This window comes from Strix uralensis, chromosome 12 (assembly GCF_047716275.1).
Source record: "Strix uralensis isolate ZFMK-TIS-50842 chromosome 12, bStrUra1, whole genome shotgun sequence".
NCBI lineage: Eukaryota > Metazoa > Chordata > Aves > Strigiformes > Strigidae > Strix > Strix uralensis.
Window position 1 is genome coordinate 3,779,945 of NC_133983.1, and position 26,652 is coordinate 3,806,596.

The 26,652-nt window shown below is 48.1% G+C and overlaps 1 protein-coding gene across 2 annotated transcripts in view; it reads right to left on the bottom strand.

The window, feature by feature from the left end:
* The window catches only part of CFDP1 (craniofacial development protein 1), a 67,431-nt gene that overhangs the window by 14,582 nt on the left and 26,197 nt on the right, over positions 1-26,652 (bottom strand). Inside the window, exon 6 of one of the 2 annotated variants that reach the window (XM_074881592.1) lies at positions 22,622-24,958. The exons of the other annotated variant lie outside the window; for it this stretch is intronic. Within the exon in view, the coding sequence (XP_074737693.1) occupies positions 24,781-24,958 (178 nt within the window). The 3' untranslated portion in view covers positions 22,622-24,780. Of the gene's footprint in view, positions 1-22,621; positions 24,959-26,652 lie in introns of those variants that run through there. 2 annotated transcript variants of the gene reach the window in all.

Genomic DNA, 26,652 nt, shown 5'->3' on the forward strand with positions numbered 1-26,652 from the left:
GGGTTACAAACCCGTATCTTTGTAGTGAGGATCATAAAGCTTCTTGCACTCTGAAGAGCGACATGCACCAGTCTGCTGTAGAAAAGCAGCTGCAAGTGGGGCAAAACCCACTCGGTGGTGCCATGGGGCACGACAGAGCAGGCAGCTACATCCAAAGGTAGCAAGAGATGCAAGTACACTGGCAAAATATAATTGCCCTGCCTGCAATCCTGCCAAGACAGGATTGACCGAGGCAAATTTATTTCTGCTGCATGGAGGGCTTTGCTGACAGGAGCAATTGGCAGCTCCTGGTGAAAACACTCCCAAGTACAATTACCCTGCAGAAGGTGGCTGGTCTGACTGCAGTAGGGCCAGCCTGAAGTACTTAAAACAATGGCAAGGAAATGTGGGTTTTAACTTGAGCTGACAGCATGAGTTAACTCTTCTTGGGCTTTGTTCAGGCTTGCCAACCTAAGTTAACCCCAAGTTGCTTTGCCATCACTGCTGTTGCAATGCAAGCTAGCAAAATCTGAAAAGCAAAACTGAGCCCCAGGTCCTCTCTGGTTTCTGATGTTACCCCATACACCCCAAGACTTCAGGACAGCCTCACAGCAAAGATCCCTACATGAACACTGATGCTCACAGCTTCTTTCCACTTGTAGGAAGTCTTTGACACCGACTCTGCTGAGCTGAGGAGGTAATCCAGGATCACAGCACAAAGCAGAACTATTGTTAAAATAAGCAATGTGTCAGACACGTACGGAAGAGAAGGTGTAACCTCTCAAGAAGCGAGAGTGATAGTTCTCCTTCCCACACACCTGCCTGCAGCCAGGGTCTACACAGAAAAAAGCCTAAGATGGAAGTAAAAGGCACTGCCAGACAAGGACAGACAGACTGCTACACCCCGACAGGCCAGCAATTGAAGTCTGGCTGAGGTGACGCGGTTTCTGTCAGCGTGGAAAGGCAAGGGCAGATGTGACAGACTGAATGCATGCGTGATGCTGCCTTGGTGAGGGTTGCTGCAGGCAGTGGCAGAGCTGGCCATGGGCACAGTTGATTCTGGATGTATTTGTGTCTAAATATAGTCAGTGGGGGAACAGAGATTTGTCACAGGGGAAAAAACATGTCACTCCCACCTCCCAGCGGCAGCGAGCAACGGCCCGCCAAAGGGCAACGCTCTGGTATTCCAGCTACTGTTTTATTGCTGGATTTGTTATTAATCCAGCACAGTGAGTTTCTGTGTGACTTTTACAAGTTGTGCAATGCTGCTTCGCTCTGGCAGAGCGCACCTCACCTTCGGGAGGGAAATAAGTGTCACGGTTCCAGCTTACGAACAGCAAAACTGACACGGCAGGTGGTGAAGGGGCTCGCAGAGCATCACGCCACGGGGTGCCAGCGGAGATCCCAGTTAGTGACTTCTCTTCTGGTGTACCCTCCAAGATATACAAATACTTCATGCTCATCTCCATGTCATGAATTGTGCTGGATAGGCCTTTCCAAAGCACAGGGCTGGAAAAACAGACCTAAGGGCTGCCTTGCTCCAAAACAGGACAGCATAGATGTGGTACCACCTTGTTCTCCAGTCCACTCCCCAAACTGGGGAACAACCCAGGTGTAAACACAGTAATACTGCAGACACAAATGTGGTTATTCCAGGAATAAAACCAGACTCCACATACACCAAGAGGCAAATTTGCTGAGCAGGGGAGAGATGGGATGCTTCTGCTCAGGAGTGGCAGAGAGCTGCAGCAGTAACACAGGTCGGCAGCTCTGTTGGAGCTGGCCTCTCCTCAAGCAGGTCCCATAACATCTAGGTCTGCACCCACCTCCCTGAAGGGCCTGGTTGAGAAGCACGGGCTGGAGTCTCATTTTACAGACTCTGGAGGACATGCTCATCAAGAAGCACATCAATTCTCGGGGAGCTGGCTAGCTCAGGCAGAGCCCCTGACCTGCAGGTCCCCTTATCAGCAGGAAGGGCTCATTAGGGAACGGACCAGGGTTTCCTGCTCAGGACTGAACCCTTTGTGAGGGGCCTGCTGCCATGGAGAACCCGCTTCCTAAGAGCCAGAGGAAGCAAAATATTTTCCTTGGGCCTCCAAGACAGTTGTTATGGGGTGGCTGTCAACAAAATAAAGTTGCACTTGTGGAGCTGGGCAGCGCACGCCACGCACGGGCTGTTACTGCAGGATGAAGGTACTCCCAGCAGCACTGCTGCCTGCCCCCAGAGCCAGGGACAATTCAGAGTGGCATAAGGCCCCTCTGTACCAGTATAACTGCAGCTGCCCTCCGGGCTGTACTAGCAGAACTATTTCAGCAAAACCAAAATCTCGCACCCTCCTAATCAGTATGACATTGTGCGGAGACCACGGCTCGCTCTGGCTCCTCTCCAGCCCCGAGCACAGACGGAGGCTGTTTCAGTAGCAGACTCTCCTAATGCATTTGCAGCGGGCCAGCCAATTACGTTACAATATCTGCGTATGGAGCTCAACAGGAGCTTAATTGAAAGAGCTGTAGCATTCAAATTACTTTTGATACTATGAAGACGTTAACAATTCCAACCCAGCACTAACTAGCCCTGTCTGATGCTCAGCTGATGGGTGAGGACCTGTAACTCGGGGCTTGGTCTGCAGCCAGAGCTACGCCCCTGTTAACTCAGCACAGCACCGCAGCTGCGGCCAGATGCTGACAGAGTTGCCCCTTCCCAGCTGGAAGCTGCAGCGGCTCCTCACGTGAGCTCTCCTCTGCCCAGGGCACCCATGCAATACAAACCAGACCTGCTCCTGCCACTGAAGGACCATGTACATCCACCAGAACTCCCCAAACTGTTCCCACATGAACTAATTTGAAAATGCAAAGCACTGCTTGCATTTATTTTTATCGAAAAACATCACGCATGCTCTTCATATATATTTTACATTGATCTTAAGTTCTGTAAATGTTTTGGGATAATAAATGTGCCAGTTTCAGATGAATTTTGCTACACCAGCAGAGAACCAGTACACCTACCCCACTCCAAGGTGATGAGCTACATTTAATTTGGTGTCTCAGTGCTATCACTGAGAAGTGGCAAGAAATGCCTTTTATAAAGCTGTAACTGTCCACACTGTGTATGTGCATGTGGGTGGGAAGGTGCCCTGCTGCTACTATTCTCATTTCAGATCCAACGCACAGAAATCAGCAAAAATGCACACACACACACACACGTTGCCAGCGAGCTTACACTCCCACATGGCTGTGAAGCATCTCACACCCCAACAGCAGGCAAGAGCAAAAAATAAAAGTGAGAAGGCATGATGGTTTTGGTACCCATGTCTAACAGGTTGGTGACCTGAAAGCTGCCAGAAGCTACTGCACTCAGTAGCTGTGGCATACAGCGTGCTTGCTGGGCTACATCCTGGGTCTCATGCTGGAGCATTGGAGAGTAACACCCTGTATTACGCCCATATTTAGCCATGGAAATAAGTGTGACTTGACTTTCAAACACTTGCAGCTCTCACTGACTTCACTGGGTTCAGTTGGGACATTTCAAATAAAACAATAACGACAACAACTCTGGGCTGGGACCAAGCACAGACCATTTTTATCTTAAAAGGCATTTGTTTGAGAACATTCAGAGCTGCTAGAACCAACAGCACTAAAGTTATTTCACCGTGCAACCTTAAAAACGTTGACAGCTTTGTCTGCAAAATGACACGGATTAATTGGTGACCAATCCTTAAAAAAAGAATAGTCAGAAAAAAATTGCTGCCAAACAGAGGCGAAATTCTTCCTCTCTTCAGAGGCTCACTCCTTCCTCCTTTGTCTAACAGCAGATCTTTTGTTCAGGATTTCAGCTGCGAGCAGCCCCGAGGTACGCGGGGAATGTCTTGGTTATGACGAGCCCTCCAGACTGGTGCGCGGACTCGGTTTTAATCAGCAGAGAAACCGCTCCAAATCACGCCTAAGAAGTACTGCTAATGGAATTGTTCCAGCGCTAAAGGGATTTTGAAGTGAATGAGTGCGGATGGCAGAGCAGCTGGTGTGACTCCCAGGTTGCTCTTTACAGTGCAGGGTGCCACGCAAGGAGGATCTAACACCCCAACCACCCCGGCCTTGAGAAACTACCCCCGGTGCGCCCTCCCAGCAAGGCAGAGTCCCTGGCTCTGTCCTTGTGATTTGTTGACAGCCCCAGCGCTTAGTCCCGATTAGCTTCCCACTGTATCAGATCAATGCCAGGCTTTGATCAAAACGAGACGAGAAAGGCAGGACAGAAGTAGGGAGGGACCCCCCTCCTCCCCCAGCAATTAATCTGACAGCTTTAAGAATAGTTCTGATTAAAACAAATACACCACCTTCCACTGGCAAACGTTTGCAAAGCTCCGCAGCCTAGGGCAGGGGAAAGTTCCCAGGAAATGAAGTCAGGGCTCCACAGCACAAATGCATCACTACAACAAGCAACAAGCTAGAGCCCAGTGGAGCAGTTGCTCTGCAGTGTCACGCAAGTTAATAAATAGCATGAATATAATGTGTTATCTTCCAGTGGAAAACCTGGCCTGGCAGCATGTGGGACTATGGGGGACAATAAACATTTGGGCACTGCTACAAGCAGCCATAAAACAAGAACGAGGGTTTGATCACACTTAATTGCTTTTGGGAAGGGTAACATCACCAGGGTATCCATCACAATTACCTTCCCTTCCCCGAAACTGCTCCATCCCAGATTAAGAGCTGGCCAAACGATCCAGATCAAAGAGGGTATTTTCAGGGGGTAAGGAAAGGAGGGAAATACCCTAAAAGCTTTAAAGATGTTTACCATATAAAACCTGAAGTCCAACCCACGAGAAAGCAGCAATAAAAAGTTAACTGATGAAAGGATGTGCTTTTCTTCTCAACTACAACTTTCTAGGGCTGGTGGCTGCAGAAAAAAAGCTCAGTAACAAACCCAGAGGACAGCACAGAGAGCCCAAAATGTATGTAAGAGGAGAAACTAAGATTATCCCATGTTTTATTTCCAGGGCTTGACTGAAGTTTTTTAAATGCCTGAGGCTGGCAAGACTACCTCAAAGTGCCTTCCAGCTTTGGCAGCAGCCACTTAGAAGAGCTGCCCTTCCTCTTCCCAGGGACCCACCTCACTGGAAATAGATCTCAAGTCCCCAGAGGAAGAACATGGAAACAGCTGACTTTTCCCCGCCACAAGCTCAGTTGTCACCTTCCAGCTGGAGGCAGGCAGAGGGGTAAGAGCAAGGCTTCCCTTCCGCCCACAGAAAGCCGGAGGCTCCCAAACAGATTCTGCAGCTAAAGTCCACCTATCAAAAGCTGCTCGGGAAGCCGAAGCTCTCACTGAATGTGGGGACCGCAACCCGGCAGGGCTCCCACTACCTCCAGCAGCCCCATGCAGAGGGGGGTGGCAGGGCTGGGGTTTTCATGACACATCATCTCTGGAATTCACTGGTGAGCGTCCCACAGCCTCTGCTTGGTACCATGCCAGAGCCGTTTCTCAAATCCTGCGTGACCTACCAGCTGCTGAGGGCAAAACAGCAAGGCATACATCATCCAGAGAGGAGACAAGATCAGCGGGCTCCTGATGAATGAACAGACAAATGCTTCACAAAACTCACTCCCATACTCTTGGTTGGAGGGAGCAGGTTCAGGTCCCCAGCTCTCCCAGACAGCCTGCATGACCCCGGGCAGGTCATTTAGTCCCTTTGTAACAAGACTTTTGTCTCAGGAGGCACAGAGCTATGCAGCAGCGCTGAGCAAGGCAGGCAGGCTGCCAGCCGAGGATTCAAACTCCTTCAGGGAACTGTAACAGTTACGCGGTAAACGCATTAACCATGGGAACAGCTTCCCAAAGGATGTGGTGGATCCCAAATTGTAAGTCTTTCCATTGCAAGTGGATGCCTCTTTCAAAAATGCAGGCTGCAGTTCAACCACAAGCGCTCGCAGGGAGCTCTCAGGGAAACGCCACAACCCCAGTGAAGGCAGGAGCTCAGATTGGGTGACTGAGCAGCTGCTTCTGACCTTCAGCTACAAACCTATGAAATCCCTGCCCTTTACACCTTGCCATGACAATTCAAGACTTTCCTGGCTATGCCCCTTTTTTGTGTCTCTGCCCAGCTCAATTTTCTGCTGTTTCTGTGATCTGCCCTGGGCCAGCTAAATTCCCTTTGACCTGACCTGTTGAGCAATCCTCTAAACCTTGTCACCCCTCTAGCTGGTTTTGTTTGTTTTTTAATTAGAAATCACATCTCCTAGTGAAAGTTCCTCTGTTTCTTTACTTCACATTCCCAGCACCAGTTTCTTGGTGAAAGTCCCAGATGAGGACTAGTGAAAGCCTCTACAGCATGCAGTACCCAACGACCCACACTGCTAGAGACAGGTCCTCCACCACTCTGCCTCCTCTCAGTTCCTGGAGAAGATTCCTTGGCAAGAGAGAGATGAGACCGAGCCTCACCCATAGCACAACCCCTCGTTTTCTTTGACTTCATCGGTGACAAATGCATCAAGGGTCAAGGCTATCACGCTCTGCCTGGGAGCTGCCTCGGATACCGACACACATACCACAGTGTGCTGAATGATTGCTAAGCACCCAGTTACACGTGTATTCAGAGTCCTCTCCTGTCCAACTGGATGCCTCAAGCTGCTCCAAAACATTTGGTGGTTTCCAGTGGTTTGTACTGGAGAATTTGCCTGCAAACAGTTCTGATGCATAGAAACATTTAGGTTGGAAAAGACCTTTAAGATCATGGAGTCCAAGCGGTAACCCAGCACTGCCAAGCCCACCACTAAACCATGTCCTTAAGTGCCACATCTACACGTCTTTCAAATACCTCCAGGGATGGCAACTCAACCACTTCCCAGGGCAGCCTGTTCCAATGTTTGACAACCCTTTCAGTGAAGAAATTTTTCCTAATATCCAATGTAAACCTCCCCTGGTGCAACTTGAGGCCATTTCCTCTTGTCCTATCGCTTGTTACTTGGGAGAAGAGACCGACCCTCACATCACTACAACCTCCTTTCAGGGAGTTGCAGGGTCTCCCCTCAGCCTCCCTTTCTCCAGGCCAAACCACCCCAGTTCCCTCAGCCACTCTTCATACGACTTGTGCTCCAGACCCTTCACCAGCTTCATTGCTCTTCTTTGGACACGCTCCAGCACCTCAACGTCTGTCTTGTAGTGAGGGGCCCAAAACTGAACACAGTATTTGTGGTGTGACCTCACCGGGGCCAAATACAGGGGGACGATCACTTCCCTGGTCCTGCTGGCCACGCTATTTCTGATACTATTAGCAAAGGGGGAGAAAAATACATTTGAAGGGAGGAGAGAGGTGGGGATAAGCAGGGATAACATTTCACTTTAGTAAAATCCACCCAAACCAGCCTCTGCTTGTCAGGATGCTGGAGCAGCCCCCCTGACTGCAAACCATGCTGCAGGGCTCTCCATCGCCAGGACCAGGCTCTGCAAATAGCAAGGAGGTCACACTGAACACCCCAGGAGACCAGCATGAAACAGGAAACTTTCTACAGGAACAAAAAAAATCCTCTTATCTGCCTCAATAACAGTAATATTTGGCTAAAGTGTTCTTGTCTGTATCTGGACTGTAATCTGGCATTTCAGCGGGCCTGCTCTCAGATCTCTAGCAGCGCTCAGCTGATCCACATGTGCACCTTGGTGGAAAGGTTTATGGTATCATATACAAAGTTGTTCCTCCTTTTCTTATCTCTTGGCTTCTGAATGTCTACTTCTCTTCAGGGACTATAATTGGAGATTTGAGGAGTCAATTTATACCAAATAAAAAGTGACAGCCCCCTCTAGGACGTCTCTGCTACAGCACTTCTCCTTCCGAGACTCTTCCTTCCATTCACCAACCTAAACCATCTCCGTGAGCAGAAAAGCCCAAGCAGGGTAAAGCTTTGCCAAGGGAAGAAACTCTTCCATTATTCTCATCCCAGAAAGTGGCACAAAGGAAAAAAAGACCAGAAGGGATGGCTCACATCCCTGGGTCACGGCAGAGAGCTGGAAAAGGCTCATCTCCAGGAGGACAGAGTGCCAGCACTTCTTTTTTTAACTTAGCCAGCAGCTGCAGAATTTAAGCTTTATTAAAAGCCTATTTTGCCCGTGCTGCTGCAAAGGAAACCATCCCCCTCCTCTCCCCTCCCAAATAAAAGGACAAAGTCCACAGACAGACATCCTGTAATGCCACCTTAGAAAGAGGTGGCAATGTGACTCATCGCAGTGGGACGTGCAGCATGGAGCAGCTTTACTTTCACTTCAGGTTACAACAGGAATATACTGCTCTCATGGCTGATTCTTGCTTTTATTACAAGCAATACAACAAACCTTCAATATTCTCTGATTACAAGTGTCTGGAGCAAGAAAGGAAGAGATAGGGAAAACAGGCAGGCTGGATTTTGAGGCTCTAGGCGCCACTTACCCACAGTCTTCCACGCACTTTGTTTGCAGCATTGCTGCACGCAGAAGCCCTCCCTCCTAGAGATACACACTACGTGACAGGTCAGAAAGACCCCACTTAAACGGCCTTCTTACAATGTATTTTAGTGTAACACCAACAAGAGGCCACGTTTTTTTGTCAGGTCAGAACAAGAGATGGAGAGCACTGAACTAGATACCATTTACTAAACACTCTTCTCCAACGGGTACTCTAAGCCTACCTCAATTTATAGATTAATCTGCTGGATCAGTAATTTAGGCTATTTGATGGTTAGCATGTAGAAGTGCACATTTCTGGGAAGGCTGAAAACCTGCTTGTGATTTACAAAATGACTGTGGGGTCTCCAGTGGCTTGGGCATTTGTCAGAGGCAGGTGTTCTGCGTTAGCCACATTCTCCCCCTCTCCCCACATCCAGGTTTAATAACAGCAATGAAATACCAACTGCTCCTGGAGCATTGACTCTAAAACACCAGAGCAAGCATGAGCCTTGTCCCCCTTCCCATTTCTAGCCTGCTGCATCAGTTGCCACACATATTAAGGCTTTAGGATGATGTATATCAACCAACTGGGGTGGGGGAGAATGGGACCGGAAAGCATCCAAATAATCTGCGCCCTCCCCACGCCCTGGGGAGGGCACCCTGAGCCTCCCAGGACAAGGAGCATGCCTCCCCTGCAACCCTGCTTGCGGAGGATGGTGCCAGGGGCAGGCCTAGCCCAACAAAACAGAGCAGGATTTGAAGAGGGAAAGAGCAAGCCTGCCTCTGTTTGCAGCTAGTCCCTCCTTTCGCCCAGCCCTTCCTGACTCTGACCCCAAGCTGCTGCTATCTTTCAGGCCTGGGTTGGGATTCCCTCCGGAGTCTGTCAGCAGAGCTCTTTAAAATGGCAGTGGGAATCCTTGCTAAACAACGGGACTAACCGTCCTTCCTCCAACACCGAGCACATCATCTCCAAAACCCTCCTGGAGCCTGCAGTGTCTCTGCAAAGCCGGCAGCAAGCATTGCTTCAGCCGGCTCTCAGCATAGCCTGTTTCATAACACAAAAGGAAGCTCAAATCCCTCTGGGCTCAGATTTTTTCCAAACTGGGTAAACACACGCAAACACACATTATTTGCATGCACAGCAACTGGGACAAAGGATCTGTGGCCAGGTAGGTGTCTAACCGGTGGTCCAGGCATGCGGTAACATGCGTGCAATCCTAGATATCTTGAGCTAAAAGAGACTTATCTCTAGACTGTGCTGCTTCCAAGTCTCGCTTCGAGATTAAAAGGCAGCCTTTGTTGTTTGGAACATTACCATTTCAGAAAAAACCCACCCCTGCTCAGCCCCACACCCCAAAGGTTTGGTTTGTAACCCAAAACATTGGCGCCTTAATACTAGAAGGTCAAAGCCCTCCAGTCATTAGGCAGATTATATTTAAGAGCCCTATGCGCAGCTGATCAGAGATTTATTCCTTAAAGGATTGAAACGGCACGACAGCGCACCTCAGCAAGCAATCTCATTTAATAGTCAATTAGCAGAGATGTGCTCTTCTGAGCTAAAGATCACTGCAGACAAAAAAAAAACGCACCACCATCAGCTTTCCTCTGCTTCTACTATTAAATCAAGCCTGCAGATCCACTCTTTGAGCCCATCATTAACTGCCAAGACTGGGATGCATCTAAAAGTCACCCAGCAGTTTTATCCCAACTAGGACAGCAATATTCTTGATAATAAACAATTTTTTTAGACTAGAGGGGGACTGGATGGACTCAGAAGGAAAAACCCCAACTTTTTCAATACAAAGCCTTGTCTCTGAGCATGTATTTAAACCAGGGCGAATTATAATCCTCCAACAGCGACTCCCCTTGCAGATCCGAATGCCTAAACCCCCCACACACTGTCATACATCTGGGAGAAGGAAACAGCTAACTAAAGGCAGATTTGCATAGTGTTGATGTATTAGCACCAGCCAAATTACAGATGAGGGCAGGCCACCTACATCCAGCCACATGTTGGTAACAAGCAGTGCTGCGAACCAGAGCACACACCCAAATTTCACAGGCACATGGACATCAGCGTAACCAAGAGCACATGGGAGCTCTTCTCTAGAGCTGCCAACCCCAGTGTTCAAAAGCCATGAGTCAGCCTCCGCACCCCCTCCAGTCGAGGTTAGCTTAAAAGCTAGGCATTGCAGAAAAGTAAGAAAATCAGAAACAGTTTTAATTTGCCTCCTAGTTTCTAAGCCTTAGGTGAAGCCAGCCAGAGTGGCTGTCCTTCCCTTCCAGCCATTAGAGGCAGAAACTCTTTTCCTTGTTCTAAAGCTGAGGTTTTTACCTGATCACTTTCCCCCAGGACTTGAGCATTAGGAAGAAAATCTGCCAAATATTTTAAGACTTGGCAGTTCATTCAAAGCTAGCATCGCCCCTTCCCACAATCAATCAAATATGACACTGGGTGACTTGGGATTTGCAACAAGAGGCTTGCGCTAGCTGGTTAAGAGTAGAGGAGAGCTGTTGTCCACAAGCCAGCCCAGAGAGTCTGAGGGAAAGGTTTATGCCACCAAACCAGTGCACTTCAGGTCTCTTTTTTAAGAGTTTCAGCAGGGAGACTAAAGGCTTAAACTGCACACGGACTCTGAATGGAGATGTTGGGACCACAGACCATGTGAACGACCCTCTAAAATCCTCCTATGCTGGAGGAGATGCAGTGCAGTGTCATGCTGCAGAAAATCAGGGTTATTAGTGCAATCCTCCAAGAAGCAGCAAAAGCAGGGTATGAAAACTGCCAATACCAGCACAACAGTACTGACACAACAGAAATGCCAGAGATTTCAGAAAAACGCTCCTCTGATGCAACGCAAACAACTCATGGGCACAGCAGAGAGGCAAGACGGAAGGGCCTGCATGTCAAATTAGGGTTCCTCTTAGCTTGTGGGTTACCACAAACATCTCTGCAGGCTGAAACCTACCCTGGGGACTCTGATTTACTCTCCTGCCTTGAAGAGCGGGAAGAACACAAAGATGCGCAAATCCTGATAGCCAGTCTGGTGACAATGCGCAAGGAGAAATCAAAGCTTACTTTCTCCTCTTATCATTGCTGTGCTGACTCCGCACAGAGATAACAAAAGCAAAGCAAGACTGCCTGAATGCTCTTTTTTAGCAGCGGAGCTAAACAAGGCCAATTCTGAATGGCAAAAAGCTGCAGAGTGAAGCTGCCACTAGAGACGATCATTTTTCACAGTTATACCCTCGCCTGAATGAGGGAACAAGAAGAATAAATTCTGATGGAAGAAAAACTGACAGCTCTTGCCATTTGAATATATGCCTAAAGGCACAGCTTAGAAGCAGGATTCTTATAAACAAAAAAACCCTTCAGTTTTCTCCTCTCTCACAGCGAAATCCTACAAGAACATCTCCCGGGTGGGGTGATGCTTACCTGAGCAGATCCTGCCATGTTCAACTCCATGGAGAAGAGAGCAGTTGGGAAAGTCTGCGTCAGTACAATCCCAAGTAACCACTTCAGAAGGCAAGTGTTTATTTTACCTGGTTCCTCTGCTTTACGAGTTTGAGGCAGAATTTCCCTGTTGGCTTCCTGACCTTGCCCATTCAGCTGAGATGAAGGTGTGAAGCGCCAAGCACTTCTTTCAAACTCATGAGGAGCAAACAACTGCTGGGGCGCAAACACATGAGCAGAGGGACCAAAGTTACAGGTGATGCTGGTTTATACCAGGAAAGGTGACCCGGAGGTATTAACTCCCAGGGTTAAACCATCACAAGGAATGAGGCTGCACTTCAGAAGAGGCCAGACACAACCCCTCAGCCCTCCATGGGTGTGAATGAAGCACACCCTGGGACTTGGGGAGAGAACAGCAGTACGGAGAGATGAAGTCTCACCGTGAACTTGGAGGCAGGGCTAAGGAGAGCTGATGCGTTCTGGCTCCTAGCTACACCTGGCTACCAGGATCACCTCCTTTTCACCTTGCACTTCTTGCCTTCAGGCCCTGAGGCTGTTACAACTGGATAAGCTAAAAAAGCAAAGGAATCAAGGCACAGCAACAAAAATCCCTGATCTGGATTAGGCATGCAGCTGAGTTATTGGCACAGCCAGGCTTTCTCAGCCAAGCTGCACATACAAGTCGAGTACAATCCAAATGAAAAAAAAACAAATCAGACAAACAAAATTTTAGCTGCAGGGTTTCCCCAAGGCCTTCACTCTTCACGGGGTGGCTGCACCCAGAGCCACACAGAAGACCCAAGCTGGTTTGGAGCATGCCAGCAGTGGGATGGACAGATTCACTCTGCATCCCCAAAGCAGTGTTGTGCCTAGGCTGCCTGGCACTTCGACCACCCTCCACCATGCAGACACACTGGCTTAGTTTGGGCTGAAGCTCCCCATGTCCTCCTCACCCACATCACGTGCATCTGGTGATACAGAGGGTGCTGGGGCTGGTGTGCCACACCCCCAAGCCTACTGATCATGAAGTCAGAGCTTTCTATGTCCAGTTAAGCTCTTAACAAAGTCTGTTATGCCACACACAACCAGCTCACCATGAAATTCCCTTGGAGCAACTCCATCACTTGTTTCAACCTGCCGGCGTAAGGATGAACGGCTGGCAGGAGGACGTTAAATACTGTTTCAGGCTGCTCCTGAGAAGGTTGTGTGGGAACCAGTCACACCCTTCTCCTGAGCACACAGTGGTGCGAATGCAGTCTGTACGCTACTCGTTTCTATGATCATGCAGCTATAGCAAGGGGAGCATCTCTGTTCCTGCCATGTGTGTCTGCCTTGACGGTGACATAAAAGCTGCTGTCTTTGTTTTACACTGGGATCTATGCCTTTCTCCCTGCTTCCCACATTTTTAAATATAGACAGCTAGAAGCCCTTCTCCAAGTTATTTTCCCCTGCTTCTTTGTTTTTGGTTTTTTTTTTTTTTTTGTTTAGGGCAATGTTAATCTGGTCCTCTCTGATTTTGCCAGATGATTTTCTGGAGATCTCAGGGATGGTTATTTTTTGATTGAAGGGCTGGAGCACCACAAGGCTAATGAAGACATCCCTTCCCCAGAAAGGGTTTGCTAGTCAGCAGAGACAGCAAAAACAAGTGACTACAGGAATCTTTCAAAGCTTCTTGCATTACAGGCAGAGAGATCATCCTCCCCTTTGTTGTTCACATTTAAAGCATACAAAGCCCCATATATTTAATTCCCACGTACACTGCTCCGTCTCCTGCATTGCAAACAAGGCTATGTCATGAGAACTCCAGCACAGCACATCCTTACCCATCAATTTTGGGAACTGGGGCAGGGCTGTGGTAAGCAGCAGACCAAGAGGGACATGGTTTTATTCCCTGTAGGATCTCCACACGCTCCCCTACCCCCACCCCACTTGGAGGAAGAAGCAGGAAAAAGAGGAGCATGTTAGATGCTTCAGTCTTTGGTCGTCTTCATATCTGCAAATACAAGTTTCTTATTAAAAGATAAAGAAAAAAACCCTTTCATCCTCTATGCCCTGACCTAATCTTTAAATACCTAGTGAAATATAAGTAATCGAGAGATGCTTTTAGCAGCTGTGGGCTCAGTCATCCCTTTCATGTACATAGTCAGAAGCTGACTAGGACTAAGGGTTGCTTAACTTAAAACTGACAAAGTTTGATCGCTGTGCCTGGCAATGAATATTAAAAGCAATGACAAGATTGACATTATCTAGCTGCACTGTAGCTTCTATTTTTTTCTATTTAAATGCTCCATTCCTTAGTTCTTACTGCAAGGATCCGAGTCAGGAAAATACAGCTCAGGCTGACATCTTCCAGAAGTGCCTGGTAAAGCCCAGCTTTTGGGGTGCCAAACCTAAGACACTTAAAAGGGCTCAGCTTACAAAGCAACATGATTTCCTGAGAACAAACACGAATAAAAACACTCCTTGCATGTCATGTGCTGCGCACACGTTTGAGGCTTCAAAGAGGCACTGCTTGATTTTTCTAGATGTAGAGCAACGTTGCTAAACCACCTTCTTCACCCTTCACAGCCAGCTCTGTTCTCTGAGAAGTGACTGCATAGCAGCAGTAAGGAACTGGAGCTTTCCCACACGCTCCAGGGACCGTGTTAACTACAGTTTCTGCTCCGAATGATGACAGATGTTTCCTTGAACGCGTAGAATTCATTTTTTCCCCTAAAGAAATGTCTTAAAAGCTGCTAAGTGGCTCTAACTGAACGAGTGGTGGTTAAACAAGGGCATGAGATGGAACAAGCAAGTTGCCAAAATGCCTTCTCTCTTTAAATAGGAGGAGAAAGCACCAATGCCTGCACAGACTTGCTCCAATGCCCAAATTGCCCTCACCACGAAACGTATACCTTATTTCTAGCTCCAGCTCTTTCAACCACTGCTTACAGTTGCTTCTTGGTGGGTTGGGTTAAAGCACACCTCCCTCACCTGAGAATGATGCCCTCATGCAGAAAACTACAGGCTAAGGTCAAGTCATACTGTACACGATCCCTTCTAACCCAAAAGCTGTCCTTCAGCTCTCAAGTTAATCGGAGCCACCACGTGATCTGATGACAACTCACATTGTGTTTTGTAGTGGAGGTGGGAGCTGTTTCCAAGTAACAGGGCTAAAACCTTGGGCTGCCCAAGGTCACAGAGGATCTCTCTGCTGCGGAGCACGCTAAGGCACTTCGACAGCTGCTGCCCCAAACTCCACAGAGAGCGTACAAAGCCTCTCGGGGGACCCCCTCGTATGTTAAACCTGGGCCAGCTGGTTTCTCTGCAGCTGTACAGCAAATCTAAGCAGAGCTCTCACGTAGGCTGACAGCCCCACTATTCTGCAGCAAGGATGCAGGCAGTAGCAGCACCTCTTGCCTCTCCACAACGGAGATGTTCTCCCCCAGCTCCCCGGGTTTCACCTCTCCACTGCTCTCACCCCGCAGTGATGCACAAGAATTGCTGGCAGGCTGGTCCCACGCTGCCACCAAGCCTCAGTGCTGTCCTGGAATTGCCTATTCAGGCTACCTCACGGTACCAATTTAATCACTACAACTCGAGAGAGGCCCACCTCTTACTACCTCTTCCCTGCCTTGCCCCTCCCCGCCCCACCCTTCAAAGAAAAGAGACATTTGCTATCAGTCAACCAAGAACAGTGTTTGCATCAGCAGATGTTCTCCTTGAGCATCTTGTCATCATAATTTGTGCTCTTAAATCTTTAAGTAACAAGATGCTTGCTGAATGCTGATGGTCAAGTGCTCGCACAGCAAAATCTAGCTTGGCCTGGCCAATTTGCAAGTAGGATATTGTTTTATTGTACAAGAAAAAAGGTAAGAAAGCCCAGCACTGGGCATAAACAAGCTGACTGTACATAATGGACATTGTTAGGTGTCTGAATAGGTCACTGACTCAAAGGAAAGTTCAGCTCCACAATGCAGGCCTTGAGCTCTGAATACCAAGCAGAAAGCATCCCTGCGCACTCACGCCCCGTGCATTCAGCGCAGCTGGATCTTTTTGTATTTCTCACTGTCCATTTCCTCCTGAATTTCCCTAGTTTCCTTCCATTCGTATTATGAGCCTTTGTTCTTTCTCTGCCCTCTTCCTCCTACTATTTTGAAGTGTACAGATGGAGTCTAAGGGTGGGGAAACAAGCAGAGTCACAGCATGTTAGAAAAACAACTTTCGCAGCTTAGCAAAAATAGGATAAACCAGCTCTAGCATTGTATGGAAGTAGTGACCCCTGTTGCAAGAGGTAGGACCCTGCCAAACTGCAGCTACAAAAAATCTTTTATGTTAAGAAGTTAAAAATAGGGCCCTTCATGGAATTAACTTCATGTTAATATTTGCTAGTTGTTCAAACCTCGTGCGTGGCACCTCCTACCAGAACGCCCACCATCCATCATGGTGGAATAGTCTTCTTCCCCCCAAAAGGTCTAAGTACCACAGCAGTCTGTGCAGTAGTTACCCCAACTCTGAACACTGCTTAGGTGAGACATCCTGAGCAACCAGTCTGAGCGGCCCTTCAGTCTTTCAGCACAGGAGGAAGGTATTTGCACATTGACAGCCTGGGTTTGGGTCTGATGCTGATGAGCTTCTCCTTTGGACTCAGACAAGCCACAAATTACCCACTAAGGAGATGAATTTTGTAAGACACACCTGCTGTGAAAAACAAACCCAGAAGCTGGGGTCACTCCAGGCATGTGCACTGACACAGGTGAAGCACAGGAGAAGGACAAGCTGAGAGAGGTACTCACCCTAAACATGGAGGGTTAGAAAACAGCACTAAAGACAGAGCCAGGGAAATGTTGAAAACACCTACAGAAGGACTGTCTAGTGGTCATTGGCCTCACTTTGCTCCAACTTTCACAACTAGAAGTGCTCCCCATTGAGATCAAAGACACTCTGTGATCTTAGGGGTGCTCTGGGGCCAGGGTAGGTCCTGCCCCGACAGAGCAGTGCTCAGCACTCCCACTCACACCAGCACAGACAAGCTTCATATTGTGCGAGTCTCCTACAGCCTTTGTTTCCAAATACTCAAAGACAACCTGCATGCATTAAAACCAGCATCAGGACTTCTGCAGCACTTGAGACTACCAGAGCTGTCAGCTCTTTCAGTGATAATAATCACCTGTCAAAAATGCAGATCAGACTGGAGAAGAAATAAGGGTTAAAAGGAAAAAAATATGATAAGTACCTGGAGCTGTAGCCAAGGCAATCAAGAGGCTGAATTCAGCTGCTTTGGTAAGTACCTTTTAATGCAACATGTTCCTCCTCCAGTGCAGGGGTCCTAGGGTGACTCCACAATAGTTTTGTGCCTGTGGCTTTAAATTTGCTAATAAATAGCCTATGCATTCATGCACACGATGGATGTGGGGGAGGGAGAAGAGAGAAAGATTTCAGATTACAACAAGAACAGCATTTGTCACTTGCTTTAGATGGTGTGAGAGGCAGTTTCCAGGCTCTTGGACTCAGGAAGAATATTTTCTGTTCCATTCCTGATGTGCTTGGCTGCCTTCTGCCAAAACCTGTTTTAAATCCATTAACTAAACTAGGCCGAGTCTGCATAGCTTCTTAAATCCCCGATGGAAAAAGGGCACTTGAGTATATTTCCGGGAATGACAGACACCCACAGTTCCCACCATTGTCATGCGAAGCACTGCTATCTGTCCAGCTCCCTCCTCAAAACCCACTTTCTCCCTGGAATATCACCCCAAGTTGTCACTGGTTGCTTTATGGACAACACAGGAACTTGATAAGATTCGCTTTCCTCTTTATAGCAGCACCTCACTACTGGTCAGTCCTGCATTGCCGCTGTGTTCGCATCCAGTTTCATACACATTAGTGAGATCACACTCTGGCACATGGATGGTCTTGACACCCATCTGGTCTGAGGTCCCGAACAGATCTGCTCCCGGTAGTAAGGATGATGGGAATGATAAGGAAGGCTTTTAATTCCTGTGTTGCCCTGTGCCTGCTCTAAAGGGACCTACCCAGCACCACATCCATGCCCCCTCTTGTCAACAGAGGAAGCACAGAAGAGCAGCAACGTATCGCTACAGCTTCACGCAGTGTGGAAGAGCTGGGGTAATGCTTCTAGCAGGAACTAGGTTTGGCAGCTCCAGAACTAATGGTCCCCAGCAGAAAGCTGGTGGGTGACTCTTTCTAGATCCAGGCACAGCCGGGGAGAGAAAGACCTGATCTGCAAGACCACAGGTGGGCCTGGAGCAGTAAAGCCCATCAACATTCAGATTACAAGCATGGCCCATTCACCTCCATACAGCAACTCCCAGGACTTCAGTTTGCATAACTTGAAATCCTTTAAGGACAGGGGCCACTGCTGGTAGTGACATGAGCCTTTCTCCAGAGATCTAGAGAAGAGATGCCAAATGCTTCTTATAGAAAAATCAGAATCATTCCAGCATATGAAAACTCACTTTCCCAAAGTGTTAAGGCACTAGTAGACTACATTCTTTAAAAAAGTAAGTTAAAGAACACAGCAACAGCTAATAGAATGGGCACCGGTTCCATTACAGCCACAGTATTTTTTAGCAGAAGTATTTTAAGGCTAACCTCCTGTTCCATGAGCAGCAGCAGCCTAAATGGGAAGGATCGCTGAGTCAGCTTTTGCCTTGGGCTTCACAATGTACTCTATGTTTTCCAGCAGGCTATAATCTACCAGGGAAAGCTGAAGTTGGGGGAAGGGGGCGAACATAAGAGCTTTGAAGAAATGTGGAAAGAAATACATGAAATTCAAGCCTCTGTTTAATTAAAAAGCTGAAGGAAATGATATCACAACATTGTAGGTCTGAGCAAGCTACGGCTGCGAAGACCTCAGGCACTAGCAGTTGCATGTATGTGACTGCAGTGATGCTGTTGGGACATGAAATATTTTTTTCTTGCAACTCTACGCAACAAACAATGTTATCCTAATAGTCACCTTAATATACATGGGCGTAGAGCAGCTTTCAGAACAGGAGATACTTCAAGTCATCCATTGTCCAAAGGTCGCGCCCAGGACCTTGTCTCTTCCACTGCCCGAGAGCACACACATAGGGAAAGATGAAAGTTCAAGTGTAAAATGATCTTTCCTTGATGTACCTTCACTGCCTCAGGAAATCAAGCTCATTTGGGAAAGATGAGGATCTTTAAGACTGAAGTTCCTTCACAATTTAAAGCCCATCTACCTCTTCTCTGACACTGGCTCCAGCACTCAGCTGTTGCACAGCTGTTTTAGCATGCGACGCTGGCAGTCGGGCCAGTTTCAGCTAAGTACACCGAAATAGCTCAGCAAAAAGATCCAACAAACATAGATGTGAGAGGAATAGTGGGAACACAACTGCCAGCGGCCAGATCTTCTGGCTGACGTTGCAGTGGAGCCTCAGCCTGAAAGAGGTGTCATGCACAGGACCACTCTACTAACAGTATCTTTTGCAAGTAGCCAGGAAAAGCCTTTATGTTTAAATAAAGGACTTGGCAGAGAAAAATCACTTCCTCTCATTTACTCTCTCCACACTGAGTGAAACTTCAGCTGAATTAAGAGACTGGGTTGTTGTCCACTCCTCCCAGCCTCTCAACATGGTCTGCTTTTTTACATGAAGGTAGTTGCCCAAAAGTTTTAAGCTTGCTTTTTCTTTACCAACTAAACATGCTAACCTGCTCAAACTCTACAGGGCAGTGTCTCAACTGGTGTGCATGCTAACTCACAACAATGTGCTCCCATGCCGCTACCTGATGTGTCAGATGCTGAGACCTCTCTGGCACAAGACAAGAGGTGAGTCCTCCCTGCACAGCTTTACCTTGCCCAGATGAGTCCCAGCTATGTGTGATGTTCTCTGCTACCCTCATTAACAACTACTCCTACATTTTGAACATTTCTCCATACCCTACACTGGAACAGCCTGCAAAAATTAAATAACCATAGATTACTAGTTATGTGGTAGACTACACTTCTTCCAACCAGTTAACATAAAAGCCAGCACTGCGATGCAGAAAATATCCTGCAGTCAGCTCTCCATCTTCACAACAACAGGGGAGGAAGGGCGGCTGCAATGCCCAGACCAAGCGCCAGACCTCTGCTCGCTGCTATGCAGCCAGTCCGCGTGCCTCGACAGGCACTACCCAGCAAATCCCATTCGGAGGGAGCTTATTAGACCAGGCACAGCAAGGCACAAAGCCAGCTCGGATTTGGAAGCAGCACAGCTCAGCCTGCACAAAGCTATGCCTTCTCTAGTAAGCCTTCCAAGAACTGGCAGGTACGCTCTGCGTGGAGCCAGCTCAGGGGTCCGCAGGCCCCTGTAACAGTCTCTTCCCCAGCCACGTGATGGGTGTCTTGCTGGGGAAGGGGCAACCGCGCACACAAGAAACCCAGCGTGTTCTGACTGCGCGTTAACTCTGCATGTGGCTCCAAGTCCTAAAAGGATCAGAGAGATGAGAACAACACTGAAAGTGACTTTAAAAAGTTTCTCAGCCCTTATCGTGCCTTCTGGATGACTGTTCAGCTTGATTAGCTGATGAAGAAGCACACAGCAGAACTACTCGGTACTCTCTGAACTGAGGCTCTAGAGATGATGACGACCTACCACATCCAAATCACCATGACTCGAGCATTTCCAAGGAACAGGGTCTTCACCTCTTCCTCCACAGCAATCAATCCATAGGCGCCTGGGTTTCTGGGCAGCTGCTTTCTTTTCAGTTACATCACAAATCAAAGTAAATAAAAAACTCTGTCAGGGGCCTCTTCCCAAGACTCAGTCTGAATCTTTCCTTTCCCATTTTCAGCCCCACACATTCACAGCCTGTGGACCCAAGAGGACCCCGTCCATTATTTCTGCATCTGAAGCACATTATCACTTTGCAAAGCCCTTTCTTTTATTTTGCACAACACTGAATTCCCCATGGCATTCAGCATAATCTCCGAGCTAATGCTTCAAGGCTCCCAGATTGTCACAGCCACAGCCCTGTTATATTGGTATCAATATTTAAAACCAAAAGGCCCTCCTTCCTCCAACACAATCTATGTTTCCTGGTTTATCACAAACAGTAAAAAATGCAGGCACGTACTCTCAGCTCAAGGTGCACATATGAAAACAGATTCACTCGTGCGTTGGCCAGACAGCTGACACCCATCCTGACATTCATCTCCATGTATGAGGAGGAAAGATGAATCACTCATGGCTATACAGCTCTGGAGTTTGCCAGTCGTCAAGCTGGTAAGTGCCATAAACCAGCCACTGTGCATCCTCAAACACAGAGGAAGGCACCTGGAGAGAGCTGGAGAGCAAGAGGGGCAGCAGCAGCCTCTTCTGAATTAAACAGGCATAAACACAACCCTGTCCTAGTGACACCTCAATAAAACCCACAAGAGCAGAGCTCAAGCAATTTGCTGTACTATGGGAAGTTCCAGCATACTTTTAGCTGTTTCAAACAATTTGTTCAACAATTAGCTGCTGCAGTTAACCTCAAAGAAAGGGGAGGATTCTTCATTTATTGAGGTCTTCAACTCAAGATTAGCTAAAATCCTTTACCAGAAAGGCCAAACAAAGGCCGCTGGTTTGGCACATAGGTGACCGGGGAGAAGCGTGCGGTACAAAAGTTTAGGGAGATGAACTCATGAGCATTTCTGGCCTTCAGCTCTAGCAGCCAGGCACAGGTTGTAGCTGAAAGTAGTTGACTAAGAAGCTATTTCACAGGCCTGCCACATTGGGCATGCCCAGTTGAGACAGGGATTTGGGGGTTTTTTTTGTTTTTTTCTAATTATAAACCTCTTTCCATGTACAATCAGGCTTTTCACATAAAAGCAGCAGCTTTTAACCCAGCAGACACGAAGGCTACATGGAAAGCAAGTGCTACAAAAAAGGCAATCCAGAAGCTCGGGATCAGCCTCAGATTTGGGAAACCTCATCTGCCAGACTTCCTGGGTAACCTCAGGCAAACCAGCTTGCCGGTGCCTTCACTGCTCCGTTTAACGGTCAGGATGAAGACACTAACCACACCGCAGCGATGAGGACCAGGCAAAGGGCATCTCCAGGGGGTACACAAAGAGGACAGTCGGTCCCAAACATTTTTCAGCACCCATCATGAACCCACTTATTTTGCCTTAAATGCCTAGAGAATTATGCTAAAGCCTAGAGTCTGTCCTGCAAAGCACAGCTCCTGTCAAAAAAAGGGCACTGAGGGTTTGCATTTTTTCATTGCTACTCAAAAAAAAATAAAATAGCAGCAGCAAGAGGCCAGGGTGGGCTCGTAAAGGCACCACGTTGCTGATGCAGCTGTACATACTGCCCAAAGCTGTTTCAGGCGATGGTTTAGCCTGCCAGTGTGGACAAAACTGGATGGCACTCAAAGCCCTCCTTTTATTTCAGGAACAGATCTGACTCCAAATAATCTTCTAGTGTGACTTGGGACCCTACGCTTCTACTGGCTAAAAACCATACAAGCTGACTGAGGTCTCCATCCCAGCATAAGCAGGGTTTAGGATTCACCCCATTGAATCCCCAGTTACTGAACTCCTGGGGCTTCCAACAGAATGAGGGGCTTGGATCTTCTTCCAGGAGCCATCTGTCCCACAGAGCAGGTAGTGGCAATAAATCTGCATATCGGGAAGGTTTTTTTTCCTCCTGTGTAGCATACCTAGCTGTAAACAATGAAGCCAATCCACCACCAACAAATGTACAGGCACCCTGAAAGCTTTCCCCATCACCCTGAGAATGGGATTGCTGGGAAGCCATTCGGGCCTGCCTTGGCAGGTCGCTAGTTCAGGGCTGCACCCCATAGTAAAGTTACACCCAGCAGAGACTGGTTACGTTAACTGGTAATCAACGCTACAGTGCAACACAGGAGGTGTGGAAGGGGGAAGAAAAGCACAGCAAATGGGAGAAGAGACAGCTGCAGGGTTTTCTTTGGGAATCCTAGACAAAGCATTACTTGGGAGCTTCCAGGACTGTCCCATGCTCCCTCAGTTTTTCAGTTTGGTACAGAAAATGAAGACTTTATAACTGCAGTGGCTGATATCCAGCCACTCCCCTTCCCAGCCTGTCATGCATCAAGCAAAGCAGAAGCTCTGGCACAAAGACGAGTGCGTGTAGGGAGTGTGCCAAGTTCTGCCTGGGTTTTCAGCCCCAAGACACCACACTCAAGGTTTTCTACAACCTGTGGCAGAGCCTGCATGGATTTATATTCTCAGTCCTGTCAATATGATCTCATTGCCTCCTAAAGGAAGAGCATGACCAGAAATCCCATAGGCAAAGACAACATTTATTTGCTTACAGGTGTCTACGGGCCCAATGCTGTCCCTCCCAAGCTCCCCCAGGCCTGACATCGAGTCCCATGCTCGATAAAGATGACTTCAGCAGCTAAGGACAACGCAGCACAAATACCTACTGATCCAGCACAACGTGAGCATGGCAGGTCATGCAGCAGGAAGGTATCAAAGCTGACCAAAGGATTCCTGTGTCATGCAGGGGCAGGAAAGCACTCCTTGCAACAGCAGTGCTATCTACTTCCCACCCAGCTCGACTAGTGATAAAGAAAGGAGGCCAAAGGCATTTTTTTTTTTCAGAAGACATTTGTTTGCAACACAGGAAGTTGAAGACAGGTCTGTAGTGTCCCTCAACAGCTATGACCAACAACCTCTCATTAACGTACACCAACACACTTTTACTCTGAAGGCTTTGGAGAAAAGTCAGAATGAAGAACCCTACTCATTTGTCTGAGTGCAAATATTCTACCCCCATAAAAGATTCAAACCCTGCCCTGCAATCACAGCACTGACCAGGGGAAAGCTGCTAAGCATCTTGACTGTCCCATAGGACTAGTAAAGCTGATGCTATACTACTCCTTCAAAGGTTTCTTAAGAGTCCTTGTTAAATGCAATGGCCATGAAACCATAAAGTGAGGAAGGAGACTGCTATCTTGTACAGTCTTCGGAGTCAGGCCAAAGCACATGACTTGTTTTGTACTGATCTGTTTGCAGAGGCAGTGTAATTCTGTAGAAGTGGTTTTGTTTCCAAAACAAATGCTACACACTCTTGACTTGGGAAAGTAGGAAAAAATCCCCCCCCAGCGCAAACAGCCAAACAGTGCTGGCGAGGCTCACAAGTGCACGCGTGTGAGCGGGAAAGGAAACGGAGAGCCCTTCCAGCTTTCCAAAGGGTTATTGCAAACAGCAGGGAGGGAGAAGGGATTTTACACATTAGGAAAAATACCGTGATGGTGCTTGTCCTTAAAGTGAACGCTGCACAACAAAAGGCCTGGGCTGCATTGTCTGTTTAGCATTTCTCCAATGCAAAATGTGCGTTGTACACGGAGACCCTGGTAGCAGGGTGTACGTCGCAGGAACTGTTCCTGGCTGCAGCACAGGTCAGCACGCTGGGTGCTGTACAAACCACTGCTGAACCACCTTCACATTTTCCTGGCCTAAGCGACTTTGCTGTGCATCATCCAAAGCCTACAGCAAAGCCAAGGACGTCCCCACATACCAGTCTCCTGAGAGTTAGAGATATCGTATATACCAGCTGCTTCCTCAGCCATCCTGCAATGGGAAATCTGCAGGTCACAGATGAAGAGGCAGGCATGCTGCATACCAGCCATAGTGTAAGGAAACAGCACGACCACGCTGGAAAATGACTCTTTCAGTGCTCTCCCAAGAAAGTTTAATAATCTCATCCTTCACACGCTTACGCCTCTGCTGGTTTTTTGCAGAGCTTCCCTGTGTGAGCCGTACTGGCAGGGATGCAGCTCCAGACGAGTCAGGAAGGTTAGCCTGCCTCTAGCAGCGGGGAAGGGGGGTAGGGGGAGATGAAGCCTTCAGCTGAATTCCCACCGGCTTTGCATTATGAAAGCCATGAGCTGCAATCAGCCAGCCTTTGCGGGTTCGCTTTAACCCCCTCCTTGCTGCCAAACAGGCATCTCAACTGACCTCCTAACAGTGTACATACACTGGTGACACACAGCATACGCATACTCGACCACAAGGCAAAAACAGGCAAGTGCCTAAAGAACAACCATTTGTCTTCTTTCGGTGAGTATTTTCCAAAAGGTGCAAGTTTCCTCTGTGCTTGCATTCACGGGTGCTGCAATGCAGCCTGCTGCTCTCAAGCCTGCAGTTTAAAGGGAAAAAAAAAAAAAAATAGTGCTACAATCCAACCCTGCACATGCCCAGGACTTGCTACTTCAAGAAATGCCATCATTGTTCTCCAGCCAGGCAGTAGGGCAATGAACAGGCGTCTGTATTGTCCACTGGCTGCCTGGAGGCTTATAGCAACAGCCCTGAAGTATGAATTCCCAAAAGGGTATCAAAGTTGCTGCACAAGGTTGAATCAAACATGTATCCACAGTTATTTGCTGATCATTGATAGTAGATGCTATGAGAAGAGAGAGCACAAAATGCATCTTCCCCTGGGATTCCCCGAAAAAAGAGCAGTCTCCAACAGAAACTTCAAACAAATCAGTTCCCTCCACTCTGTCTCAGCAGGTACAAGAGCATCTCACGCGTATCCTCGCACACCCAGAAGGACATCTGCTGCCACCACAACACCAGTTATCTGCCTCCGCAGAGGGTCCCTCGGTACAGCAACTGCCCCAAGGACTGTGCTCGCTCTGAAGAGCGCGACAGCAAGGGCTCCAGGGCAAAGCTGACTGGGCTGGAACCCAACGCATCAGGAAAGCTTTGAAACTCCTTGGATAAGGAAATAAACTACTCCGTGGCTTGGCAGACTGGATTAGAGCACCCTGGAGAGCTTGAGACAGTCTGGAGCTTGTTTAAGGTGCCTTTTCAGCTCAGCCTGTGTACCAGTTCACTCGAGGCTCAGGGTTTCGGGCAGGAATAAGTAAGGGGAGTGCAAGAACTGGTGGGCTCAGTCACCTCTACGCCGGGACAGCAATAGCCAAAGTGAACCCCAGCTATGCTAACCATTCTCATAGCAGAAGAAATCCCCATGGCTGGGGCAGGCACTTGTTCAGCCTCTCTTGGGCTTTTTCTGGAAACAAACAAAAGAGCAGTTGCTGCCAACCGAAGAGGTTGGAGCTCTAAAGAGAGACCACATGCCTTCTAAGAGCTCAGAATCACACCAACATCTCCTTTAAGACAGGAAGGGAGAAAGCCAGCATTTTAGTTGGTAACTAACCCTAATTGCTTGACTTCACATCTTGATATCAAGACTGGGCATGCCCGTTTTCCAAGCCTAATCCCGACAACCTAGCGTGCAGATCAAAGTTTCGGCTAACAAATGTGCTGGAAAATATTGGTGTGCTGATTTTCCATGAATGAGGCCACCAGTGTGTGATTTTCCATGAATGAAGCCACTAGTATGTGAAAAGCCTGGGGCAACAGGACTGCTTGAAAGCAGGGAGCATCGCTCTGCTCTGATTGCCACTCCAGCCTTACTTAGCTGGTTCATATTTTATGAAGAATGATTCAGCTGAACTTGTTCCTTGACGTGAGAAAAAGGGAGGAACACGAGTGTGGGAAAGCAAGAGGATGTAACACAAGCATCTGGTATGGGGGAGACACTCTAGGGACATGGTACAGCTCAGTTAATATGCAAGGAAGCACTATAAAAGCAAAATAAGACAGGAGTGGAAACAAATCTTCTTGGTAGACACACCCCCAAGCCATGGCACAGCTGGGAACAGGAGCTCCTAGCATCCACCTCCAATTCCAGGCTTTAATGATAAAGCAAGGCTGTCCCTCTCGCTTCTCACTCCAACCAGACCCAGTCTGGCATGGGAAGATACAGGGGTTTCCCTTCGCAACCTTGCAAGGGGTCTGGAATAAAAATACAGCTGGCTTCAT